Source organism: Mauremys mutica, chromosome 1 (assembly GCF_020497125.1).
Source record: "Mauremys mutica isolate MM-2020 ecotype Southern chromosome 1, ASM2049712v1, whole genome shotgun sequence".
NCBI lineage: Eukaryota > Metazoa > Chordata > Testudines > Geoemydidae > Mauremys > Mauremys mutica.
In genome coordinates this window covers 285,150,461-285,163,608 of record NC_059072.1, presented here as the reverse complement: position 1 = coordinate 285,163,608, position 13,148 = coordinate 285,150,461, and the positions used below count along the sequence as shown (strand labels likewise).

Here is a 13,148-nt window from a genome sequence, read left to right as displayed (position 1 = left end):
TAACCACATAAAGGAAGCCTTGAAGCCATACCCGGGGTGGAGAGCAGAATTATTTTTTTAATATTCCAGTTTTACCTAAACTAGCAGCTTGTAGATTTTTTTTCATACTGTTCTATAACTCACTGAGGTTTTTCTTTCATGACTGTTTAAAATTAATTTAGTGCTTATGAAAAGTGCCAGGTAACCAGCCCTAAAGACTGAAGTCTTATTTATCTTCACCAGATACATACAGCATGGGCAGAACAACGAAGCCTTTACCAGGCTACCCTTCCAATGTTCCCTAATACAGACCAGGAGGGATCATTACCAAAGCTAGGTCTAAACTAGCCTTTTTAAAAAAAATTAATAAAGAGAAATCAAATCATGGACACTATGCCAAAGCAACCAAGTAATTAGCTGCAATGAAGACACTGGGACATTAGGAAGTGGGCTAAAGCTACCAATTTATTTCATACAGCACCAACAAGCCGAAGTGTGGAATGACTTTTGGTTACTAGGCAAGATTTGAACATGGTACTCAAAGTTGAGAGGTCCTGCATCCACTGATTTTAATTCTTTCATTTGTCCTTTGTTGCATCAGTCAAAGTAGTGTACACCACTGCTCTCAGAGCTGATTCAAACTGAACTATAACACGAGGTACATCTGGATAATTGCTTATCAAATTATGAAAGTATTAAAATCTTCAATCTCACAGAACACATTAATCAAATATTTACTGTCAATTTAAGGCTTGTAAAAAGTGTTAAAGATACTGAATACTTCATGTTTAAGTTTCTGGGTTATGATGCTGCATTACTCCATGTTCTAGTACAGGGGTTGGCAACCTCTGGCACGCAGCTCGCCAGGGTAAGCACCCTAGTGAGCCGTGCCAGTTTGTTTACCTGCCGCATCAGCAGGTTCGGCCAATCGCGGCTCCCATTGGCTGCGGTTTGCCGTTCCAGGCCAATGGGGGCAGCGGGAAGTCGTGGCCAGCACATCCCTCGCCTGCGCCACTTTCCCACAGCTCCCATTGGCCGGGACAGATCAGCCGACGCGGCAGGTAAACAAACTGGCCTGGCCCGCTAGGGTGCTTACTCTGGCGAGCCACATGCCAGAGGTTGCCAACCCCTGTTATAGTACAAGCAATCTGCTAATAAGTAGCTGGATTCAACACACATAGCACTCTGCTAGGGTGCAAGCAGGCACTTGGTTTCCTGGGCCTCCCTGCCCCTCATCCTGCTGGGGGGTGGGTGTGTGTGGGTGTGTGTGGGTGTGCGTGCGCTAGGATCTGGTCCAGGAGAAGAGAAGGGGGTTGGACTAGATGACCTCCTTAGGTCCCTTCCAATCCTGACATTCTATGATTCTAAGCCATATGTTGTACATAAGACAAATGAAAAGCCATCTTTGTTTCTGAACTTGAATGAATATCAGAAGTAACAAAACAGCATCTTGACCAGGAGCAGTGCTATGAGATAACTGTCAAACCTTGCAAAATAATTCAATATGATCAAGTCTTCCTCGGCAGCCCAAAGCAGTGATCATAACGAACTGCATCTAATGAGACACTCCTCACTTTGCAGAATTCACCACTTTACCTAAAGATAAAATGGGGAGGGAGGGGGAAACCACAGGAGAGGAAAATGGAAACAAGTACTGTATAGGAAAAAGGGGAAATAAGTATAAATAGCATGCACTAGAAGCTACTCTATCTGCTAGGGCCAGCAGATGTGCCAGTAGGATGGTGGGATGAGGGAGCTGTAAAGGAAGTTAAGAAGTCATGCTCTGATTCTGCAGGGATGGTGGGTAATGAAATATACCCTTTAGTAACCACTGGCCAGTGGCATTTCAGGCAGATTTTTACCATATTTAAATCCAGGCTGTTACCTATGCCAGTAGATGTTTTTTAAACACTTTGCCCCATCTGCACAGACTGGCCAAACCTTGCTACAAAATATTACTTTAAACTGAAGGGGTCTTCTAATGTGTAAAAAAAAGCCAGTGTAGATTGATCCTCCTCCTCAGGAGGAGGCCAAATAATAGTCTACACAGAGCTAATAAACCTACCCTATCTTTCTTCATATGGCTCTATTTTCTAGTCATTTATATTACCTTTAAACACCTTCCAGGGGCATTTGACATTCTACCAAGTCTCACCTATGAAGTTATCCCTTTTTTCCTTTTAAATATAAGAAGTCTTCTTTTCAGTGACCCTCCTTCCCTTCCAACTGACAATTAGATGCTAGTGGGGAATTGGAGAGGGGAAAATGACAACTGATGAAGGCAGCAGACGGGAGTTGGCTTTAAACATTTTCCTTCCTCCTGAAAGCTCTCAGTAGACATACCAGGTTAGCTAGCAGTAGGAACAGCTGGGATCTTATGTGAGGATTTTTAAATATTTTGTTTAACCACCTTTTTGGTATTTTCCCCATTTGTCTGTCAATGACAAAAGGTGACGAAGGCCGTGATCTTTAGTCATAGGACTCTAAAACTGGACTCCTAAATCCATATATAGGCATTTTCAAAAGTAATTAATTCAATACTTTTGAAAGTCAGGCAGGTACATAAATATGGATTCAGAAGCCTAACTTTATGTTCCAATATTGAAAATCTTAATCAAACCTTTTTTTTCAAACATAAAAATAGTTTGCCACCAGACTGTCACTTCACTCTACAACTGAGGCTCTCTCTCTCTCTCTCTAGTTAAACAGATTAGTATGACAATCCTCTTCTTTCCCCCAACCCCTGCCCCAAGCACACTCTGGGTGTGTTGACAATGCAGCTGGAAGGTGTAATTCCCAGCTTAGGCAGGCATACAAGCTCTAGCTCTACTTGAGATAGTGTGCTAAAAATAGCAGTGTGACCATGACAGCGCGGGATGCAGCTCAGACAAGCCACCTGAGTACGTGCCTATCATCTCAGATAGGGTGGTACTTATGCACCTGTCCCAATCCACTGCCCATGCCACCACGGCCACACTTCTAATTTTTAGTGCTCTAGCTCAAGCAGAACTAGCATGTGTACATCTGCAAGAGCTGGGAATTACAACTCCCCGCTGCAGACAAAGCCTATGTGGCTTATCACAGTCTACTCAACAGTTCAACTATACATCTTACTTCAGGAAGAGCCCTTCAAAACCAAGAACCACCTGTTTATCATGTGTAAAAAAAATCTAAATCCAGCTTCCAAAACTCAACGTTAATACTAACCTATGCAACATTCAGTCTCATTTGATGTGAACTTATTTTCCAGGCATTTGCATTGATGCAAGCCATGGGATGTTTTAAGGTGAGGATATATAAATCAAAGGGACAACATACAAAAAAATTCTAAATTTAAGGGTCACTTTCTAATATAATTACAGCTTCTTGTTTATTTGTTTTTATAACAAATGTCAGGGTAAAGGCCTCCTGGGGTTAAGATAAAAGCAAAGGTTTTGTCCTGACATTTAGTTTCTCAGCATGAGCCATCTTACAGAATTGTTCCAGTGCAGTGCCTTTTTTTTTTTTTAATTTTATCAGACAACTAACATACATCTGAAGTGGTCTACCATTTTATCTACAGCCTGTACAGCGATTACAGAGCAAGGATCTGGGTTACAACTTGGCTGCCTCAGGCTCCTGACTCTGCCAGACTACCCACAATAGTTCTTATCTCACCCTTACTTTATAGGCAAAATGCTCCATTATTTCTGCTTTGCCTTAGGCCAGTCTAGTCCCATTAACTCACAGCAGCAACAGAACAACAGAACACTGAAGCTACTGATCAGGCTACGCTATACAGAGGGCTGTACAATGGAAAATTTCCTTCTTCCCAGCTATGCGGTCCTTGAGTTATATTTGAAATGCTGGAGAGGTGCACACTTTGATCACTCTTCACAGGGTTTTTTAAATGAAACCTAAAATGTACAGTACCATTTTTTAAAATGTCAGCTAAGTACTTGTCTAAGAAGGAATGCCATTGTTGTGCAAGAGTCTTCACTACTAAATATCAGATTGTTTACAAATCAATTGTATTTGGTACTATACAAGTTACCAGTCTTGTTCATGTTTCATGCAGAAAATGAGAGTTCTACTTCATCATGTGAAATAGCAAATCAGACCCTGAACCTTTTCCTAAGGAAGAAGTATGTGATTTAGGAAATTTAAGATGATTGTCATATACCATTAAGATTTACATTCAGACTCCACTTCTAAAACAACTATGCCTGCTTTGTATATTTCATTTTGTGAGCTCAGGTGGGGTTTGAAAACTTTGCTGATCAATGTGAAGTTTTCCCAGATAATGAAAAGAGGGAAGTAGGGGCCGCTAAACCATCAATTTCTGCAGATTCTAGATTCCATTCATTTTATTTTTTTGAAAGCTTCTAGTTTCAGTAGTTGCGAAGAAAACATTCTAAATATAAAGTGAGACAGTGCTGTCATCTTAAATACTCAGATAGACACCATGCCTCCTAATTTATTCCCAAGTGAAAGCTGTGTGAAACTAACAACTCTGCTATTCAGTAGCCAGCATTGAAATGAATAAGAATCCTAGTCTATTTCAGTCAGCTGTTTCTTTGCAAAGTTATGAGCAGTAGCAAGCACTGCAGCTCTTCTGAAAGAGAAGAGAAGAGCAGCAGATTTTTTTCCTTCCCAAGCCCATCAATCAGAAGGTTCTGGGACTCTTCCCACTCCCATTTCCAGCACCCGAGAGCAAAATACTGAGACCTTGCACAGAGGCCAGGGACAGAAACCCTGTAAAAATCTCAGTATTCACCATCATGCTGACAGCTGAGAACTTCTGGGCTAGGCTTCTTGCTAGAGTACTATCTCTGAATCCAGGTAGAGCCCTCCCTCCACCCCCATATTTTTCAGATCTGCCTAAGACTAGTGGGTGTTTCAAATGACACCCAGTGACATTTTTCAAGATCTATCTTTAAATCTTCAGCAATCGTAAATAACCTTGCCAGATCTCTGCTGCAGTACAGAACTGGCCTTTATGGAACAGGTGCTTATGGCAACATTTGTTACAAAAATAAAAGGAAGGCGAAAGAAAGAAATTGTACTAGTGGTACTGTACTTCTGAAATGGGATTCTGTGAGTGGGGGGAAAAAAACTTCACTGCCAGAACTGGGTGAAACAGGCAAAAAAAAAAAACCCTTAACATGTGATTGTGCACCCTGAAATTTAATTTGTTTGTGTGGAATTTCTAGACCACTGGTGCAGGTGAAAAATCTACAAAGGCTATGTATTCAAATATACACTCTTTTGAACATTTTACTGTGAGTGACTGCTGTTTGTTACAACATGGAGGGGGGGCGGGTGTGCCTGCACCTTCGAGAGGCTGTATGGTCTAACTAGTGGACTGAGCAACAGGCTGGAAGCCACTAGCTTCCATGTTCTGTTCCCAGATGTGTCATTGTTTGGTCTTAACTACAATACTAAGCACTGCCCTCTTGAAAGTCAAAAACTACCATTTTACCTTTACAGTTCATAGAAAGTTGGTTACTTGACTACACTAGTGGAAAGACTACACTACACTCTGACTCCCTTCCTCCACTCCAGAGTAACTTGACCTGTTGTTCGCACTAACAGTCAAACATTTACAGCAAAAGCAAAGAAGTCTTGAAATAGGAGCATAAAAAACTGTTTAGGGTAACGTACACCATAACCACCACACATCTCAACTATTCCAGAGAACTGTGGTTGTATATTCTACCATCTTCTGATAATATCCTTGCGGTTTCTCAAGCGTAGAACTTGTAATTCTAGGAGGAACACTGTGCTTTTCCAGGTCAGCAACTCACACCTCATTCTGTTCGCTCAGAGCTATGGGTTAACTGCTTAAGACCTGCACAGACATGGCAAATAATATGTTAGCTCAATCTCTCCCACTGGCAGCAGAATTGGGGAGGGAGACAGCTTTCTGCCTGATCTCCGTCACGGCAGGCTGAAGCCATTAACATGCTTGAAGTCCCACAAATCATAAGGCTGGCCCTGCGTCTACGCCAGTTAATTTTATTCTTTGTCTTCAATGCCAAAACTAAGTAACCTCCAACTGGTAATGAGTTTTATTTTTCAGTAAGTGATAACTTACAAAAAAATCTTACTTCTAGGATATATCTTAAGATGATACATAGTCAAAAGTGGATAAGTGTTTTATAGTAAAACTTGTTTCTATTAATAACTTCCTCCCACAGTATCCATTCTAATTCCCTAACATAAGAGTGCTTTGCCTATACATATTTTTTTTTAAATTAATTCTGTGTTTTCTTCTGTGGAGTGCAGTGGAGAATCTATAGAGAATGATCAATAAAAAGTAGCATCCAAAATGCGAATGAAAGAAATAAGATCCATGCATACATGGAATAATACTGAATGGATATGTTACAACCCCCTACTGTCCCCATTATTTCCCTTCTGTCCCTGTAATAATAGGACCAGCATGGACCTATATAGGAGATGCACTTAATGATTCTGATTTAGCATTCACTCAAGTCAAAGAGAATCTTTCTGTTGACTTTGATGTGTGCTGCATCAAGCCCTGTATACAAATTAGTATCATGTATACACCTACACTACTCCACATTAACTACTTCTTTAATCTTGAGCACTTAACTTGCTGAAACCCAAGTTAGTATTCTAGAACCTTGGCAGTCAGTTGTTTTACACTCCTCTCTCTCTCACCTCTCCTTGCTCCCTTCACCTCAAAAAAAAATCTGTTCAGTAGCTCTAGATGTGTTGATTAAATGGCTTTGATAGACTCCAGTGCATATAACCAGTCATATTCCCTCCACCCCCATATATTTGTCTAAACCTCTGGGGGAGCTGCTCATGTTGCTCAAATAAAATACTATCACTGAAAGATTGCTTTCCTGCCATTACCATATTAACATAATTATCAGCTCTACTTGTCAAGGTTGCTGTTCCCCACATGATCAGCATAGCCAGGAGAAAGGAGTCCTCTGTGCATTAGATGCAACAACCAAAGCTTCCTACAGAGCCTGCAAAAATACATACTTTCAGCTAGCTCTTTCAGTTGGCACCAGCTCAACAATGTCCCCTCCCAGATATTACTTCTTTTATAAACACTCCTGAATGTGCCTGGCACAGCCAGGTGTCTTTACCATGACTTGAAAGAGAAATATGGCCCTGTTGTCGTTTATGGTGGTCTGTAAAGAGCAGACAGGGCATATAGTGCTGGCTATTCTGCTTGTTTCTAATGGCTATGCCACAGATTAAGGACAATTTAAAATACATTAAATATGTTTACTTCTCTTCAGAAGCAATTGCTGTGGTTACCACAGTGATGTTATGTGATCACAAATGAGACCAGGTGGTCCACGAGAAGGAAAAGGTTGAGATGGTCCACTCTTTGCATGACCTCATTATGAAAAGGTTGAGAAGCCCTGAACTAGCTCACAGGCATGCACTACATTATGGAACAAAGTAGATACAAAGTGTTCTCCCAACAACCCTCAACATTATGAAGCCTGCTGCTCACCTCTGTATTAATACCCCCCAGGGTGAGCTTGGTGTAAGAACCTGCACTATGATTCATACACACCAAAATGCAGAGTTAACCAGAAGCTTTTGTGAACAGTCCGATATTCCTTCCACTTGAGACACTGAAGCCTTTGAAAAGACCCTCTACCCACAGCCCCCTGGAAAACCTCTCTTTCCCCAGTCCCCTCTATTGATCCCAGGGACCCCGCTCAGAATACCACTGCCTAGATCTCAAAGCGCTTCGCAAAGACCCTCCTTTTCTCTATTATCCTCTTCGACAGTCCAAGTGCCCATATACTAGTGGCGCCTGAAGGCTCCCCACGTCTACAGTCTCTGAAGAGCAGCCTCTTTATTCCCCACCACCAGCGGGAGGGGTTCCCAACACCCTATTGTCCCCTGAGAAGCCTCCTACTCTGGGTTTAGGGCAGCCCCAGCACTTGCCTGGTTGGGGTCAGTGGCCCGGAAGACGTGGCAGGCCACCTGCGATTCGGGATTGTCGGGCTGCGCCTTGATCAGGTAGGCGAAGTAGGTGAGGTCGTGGCTGTTGTGGATGAAGCGGGAGATGTGCTGCGCCTTGTGCTCGAAGATGAAGACGGCCGGGTTGGCGCTGCCCGGGCTGCCGCTGGAGGTGGCGGGGACGCAGCGGAGGTTCGGGGAGCCCAGGAGCAGCAGCACCTCCCGGGCGGGCACCGAGCTACCCAGGGGTCCGCCAGGGTCCTGCCTTTGGCTGCGCCTGCGGATCTCGGCCATCAGCCAGGGGAGCATGGGCAGCGTGGTCCGTCTGTCCAGGCAGGACCAACCCACATACCACAACCTGAAGCGCTTCTCCCCCATCGCCCTCCCCGCGAGCTGAGGCTGCGGCTCCGGCTCCAAGGGGTGAGGGAGCGGCTCGTCCTGGCCCTTCTTCTCCATGGTAAGGCCCCTGACAGCAGCCGCGGGGTGCAACGTGCTGCGGAACAGCCTCTAGCCGCTGACCCGAGCAAAGGGAGAGCGCCCCCCAGGTGCAGTCAGAGGGGCCTAGGCTGATCCGTGGAGCGGGGACCCCCTAACCGTGCATCCTGCTCGGCTTCCCCCCGCTACACTGGCAGAGCAGGACTCCGCGGGAGCTGCTGCTGCTGCTGCCCCTCAGCCTTTCTACGCCTGAGCTGGCGGCTGTCACACCCCCTCCGCCCCGCCTGGGCTGCTGCTGCTGCAAGGTCCCCGGCGAGCCCCGCTCGGCAGGCAGTGGCGCGAGCAAGCAAGCGCTGTTCCTCGCTGCTGTCCCGCCGCCACCGCCTGGCTGGTGCAAAGCCTCCGCCTCCCTCCCCAGCCATGCGGGGTCAGCACCAGTGCGAGCGCAGAGGCAGGGAGGGGGTTGGTTCTCCCTCTTCCTAGTGGCTCTGGGGGTGGAGGGAAGGCGCTACGCTCCAGCCGGGGCTCTCCACTCGCAACCCCAGCCAAGGAGGCGGGAACTCGCCCGCCCCATAGTCAAAACAAAACCAAACGTGGCCTGTCCACGCCCACCCCGCCGCCGCCTCCTGGCGCTGCGCTTCCGCCCGCCCCGCCAGGTGTAAGAGCAGGCTCCGCTCCGGCTCCGAGCGCCCTTCCTGCTTCTGCATCTGCACATGCTCGCGCTCCGCGGGCAGCCCAACGAGCATGTGTGAAGGGCCTGCACATGCCCACCAGGAAGTAGAAGCTGCTGCCTCTTACCAGCGCTGTGCTGTTGCCTCAGCTTTGCTCGGCTTCCCTGAAACCCACAGGAGCAGGATGGGAAGGGAGGGACAGGGAAGAGATGGGATATGTGGAGGGGGGGAAGAGCTGAGCTGAGAGGGAACGGAGCAGATCCGAGACGTTGCAGGGAATAGAAGAAAAAGATTATAAAAAGATGTATAGGCTTTAAAATCTGGATCTCTATTTCCAATACTGGAACCGAAAACATCGAGAGCGATAGAAAAAGTATAATTAGATTCAGGCCCCAATGCGGCAAGCTGAGCTGTGCGGGAGGATCCCTGAGCCCCCATGGATCGGGGCCGTGCTAACTATCTCCTTGTGCCTGAACAGTTTCCCCCGCCCATTAATGCGACTAATTGTTTTGTTTGCAGTATTGTAAGACTTTCCTTTGCACACCCCACACAGTAAGGAAAAGATTTTGCTGCATAAACGAACCCAGCCAGTAAAGAACGGTACATAATACAGCAGCATCTCACTCTTGAGTGATTTTCAGGTCAGATTTTTTTTTCTTAAATATTTTCACTTTTGCAAGTGTTGGTTTTTTTAGGCTGTTTTCTTCTTATAATGATACCTCTTTTGATGTCAAAGTTGCCACCTACTGTAAATGTTAATTTTTTTTTACTTGAAGACACATGGACAATTCCTTTTCAATCCCATACCACCCATGTTCATGACACTGAAATATTTTTCTTGACTATTTCCTTTTGTACATATTTGTGGTATCAAATAGCAATAGCTTCAAGCCTTAGTTAGTTCATAGTAATATAGTGTAATGGTTATCATCTTAACCAATACAGTTGCTTGAACCAGGAACTTCTGGAGCTGAAAGCTTAAGTGTCTACAACTTGAGCTGAAGAAGCAGTCTTTAGTCCTGGGGAATTCAACAGCCTTACATCCTCTGTGACTCAAGGACATGTAACACATATTGAGCAGTGGATTATTATTTATTATTTGCATTACTGTAGTGGCTAGGAGCCCTAGTCAAGGACCACTTTGTGCTAGGCACTGTTCAAACAGAACAAAAAACAGCCCCGCCACAAAGAGTTTGCAGTCTTTAAGACAAGAGACAACAAATGAATACAGATGGAGGGGAGTACAAGGGAACCATGAGACAATATTGAACAGAACTACAGCTAATCAGAAAGGGAAAAGGCAATGCTAATAACATATATCAGAGGGGTACCAGTGTTAGTTTGGATCCACAAAAACGAGGCATCCGGTGGTACCTTAAAGACTAACAGATTTATTTGGGCATAAGCTTTCATGCATAAAAAAAACCAAACCATTTCTTCAGATGCATGGAGTGAATATTACAGATGCAGGCATAAATATACTGACACATGAAGAGAAGGGAGTTACCTTACAAGTGGAGAACCAGTGTTAACAAGGCCAATTCAGTCAGAGTGGATGTGGTCCACTCCCAATAACTGATGAGGAGGTATCAATACCAGGAGAGGGGAAATTGCTTTTGTAGTGAGCCAGCCACTCCCAGTCCCTATTCAAGCCCAAATTAATAGTATTAAATTTGCAAATGACATATGAATCTAATAACATATGAATCTCATTGTTAATATATAATTCCAAAAGTGGCTGAGATTGGAAAAGGTGCCTCCTCCAAGCAGCAGCAAATCATATCTCCAAGAAGCCTTTTCAATTAGGAAAGCAGAAACTGCAAATTATTATTGTTTGCTGGTTTTCCCAATAAAATAGCATTTTGTATTTTAGATACAATTATAGATAGGGTGTGCCTTTCATCTCCTAAGGACATGCTCCAGTTTTATTGAATGTTTCTCTAAAGCAGAGAGTGAAGACATGAGGAAAACTAAAAATATGTGAAACTTGAGACTGAAATTCTGGGGTTTATTCTAATGTGTGCGTGTGTGTGTCTTGGTACAGCATCTGTAAAATAGCCAGAAATTTCTCTTTTTATTACTGTTGCTGCCCACTTATGTAAAGCTATTTGATTTAATGTTGCATTTGGTTGACTTGCTTAATGTGATGTTAGATTTAGTTATTTTGATCTACCCAATTTATTTTTAGTGCTAAATTCTTTATAAACCTATATACATTTACATAATTATCTCAAAAGTACCAATGTTTAACTTCTCAACCTTTAATCCAGCTACCATAAAGTTTCAGTTTTCAAAACCACTCCTTTCTCTTCTCAACTTCAATCTTTTAGCATCTAGCCAGGCCCTTTCCTAGCCTTCGCCAATGAATGTTTAGATGGTGCAGCCAGTGATGCAATGGTGAGTGACAGGTGCCACTTAATAAACCTGTCTCTCCAGGAAAAGCTCCAATGGCTTCAGGCAGAGGAGTGCCTATGGGTGGAGCAGTAGAACCCCCGGAGGGAAGGAAATGTCCCCAGAAAAGCAGATGAGCCTGAATTTTGTTGGCCAACAGTATCCACTCTATTGGGACCATACCCATCTAAAGAAAAGGCGCAGTTACGGATGCAATAAGGTGGGTGCTTTCTTCAACTCAGAGCAGTGTTCCTGCTAGAAACTGCAGCAGGCCTTGAACTTTGTCTTGCAATTGGAATTCTATAATTCTTGCCAAGAGAGAAGGTGAAGGGCCTATAGCAACCCCTTCCTTCTTTGTTTTGTCTAGGCGTATGCGTCTGTGTTCAACGGTTGCTCATTCAGGTAGAGAAGGACCTAGGTGTTTGGCAGTGGCTCAGATCTCCAATCAGCCCTATTTAGGGGTGGCCTGCTTGCCCCAATCTGGGGAAGACACTAGGAATGGTGGGTTCAAAAAGCTCCCTTCCAACTTCTTTCCAGGCGCTAAACTAATCAGTGCTTGCTGCAATGTTCGTACTATGTTAACCAGACTTGAACTGGAAGATTCTGAACTTTGGAAAACAGCCATAACTGATAGAGAACTACATCAATTGGGCATTGATATTACAGCCCTCAGTGAGACAAGACTTTCAGAAATTGGATCAGAGAAATTATGATTTCTATTCATCTGGGAAACCTGACAATGAACCAAGGATACACAATGTTGGATGTGCTGTCAAGAAGTCTGACTTCAGTGCATGTGCCCCTCTGGTACCTATCAATGAGAGGATCATGCAGCTGGATACAAACACAAACTCAAGAATCTGACTCTTCTGTCCATTTATGGCCAAACACTCGATTATTCCAAATAGCAAAGAGAGGAGTTTTAATAATTTGTTCCAGCTGAGAATAAGTATGTTTTTTCCGGGGACAGACTCACTTGTGTGGGTAAGAATTGGGAGCACTGGGGACACATCATTGGTCAATACGGCACAGATAGCCGCAACAAAAATGGCCAGCTGTCTTTGAGCTTTGTGCCTCTTGTGAGCGGATAGTCTCAAACACCTATTTTGCTGGCAGGTAGCAGCAGCCACAGAAAGGTCACATAGAGGCACCCTCACTCAGCACACTGGCATCAGCTTGACCTCATCCTGATCCGTCGCAGAAACATTTGCCAAGTATTGCATGTTTGATCAATGCATAGTCCTGATCGTGACACAGATTATGCTGTTTTGGGGCCAAGTTCCAACTGCATCTTTAAAAGATCTGTTATGCAAAGCGAAAAGGTAAACCTTGCCTCAACATCACTAACATGAAGGATTCTGATACTTGTGTAAAGTTTCAATGTGCACGCGAGCTTGTTTTTGAAAATGATCCACCTGATTCCCTTGATTTTGACATCTTGTGGGAAAATTTTAAGAATAAGACAGTGGCTACTGCCAAGGATGTCTTTGGCACAACAAAGAAAAAATATCTTGATTGGTTTGCAGCATCTGAACATCTGCTGCTCCCACTCATAGAAAAGAAAAAGCAAGTTCACCTAACTTTACTTCAACAATCACCTAAGGCCAGAACTCTCAAATTTAAAGAGGCTAAGGCTGCGAATCAGAAAACCATCAAAGAAAGTGCCCAGAAGTATTAGCAAGACCCGTGCAGAAAGATTCACATCTGCTTTGAAATAGGGTACCATTGTGG

The 13,148-nt window shown here is 44.1% G+C and overlaps 2 protein-coding genes across 6 annotated transcripts in view; both read right to left on the bottom strand.

The window, feature by feature from the left end:
* TBC1D4 (TBC1 domain family member 4) overlaps positions 1-8,481 on the bottom strand; it is a 157,423-nt gene extending 148,942 nt beyond the window's left edge. For all 5 annotated transcript variants that reach the window (XM_045011426.1, XM_045011434.1, XM_045011455.1 and 2 more), the window contains exon 1: positions 7,906-8,481. In XM_045011426.1, coding sequence (XP_044867361.1) covers positions 7,906-8,376 — 471 coding nt within the window. In that variant the 5' untranslated portion in view covers positions 8,377-8,481. The remainder of the gene's footprint in view (positions 1-7,905) is intronic.
* The window catches only part of COMMD6 (COMM domain containing 6), a 49,649-nt gene that overhangs the window by 13,604 nt on the left and 22,897 nt on the right, over positions 1-13,148 (bottom strand). The gene's annotated exons all lie outside the window — the stretch shown is intronic.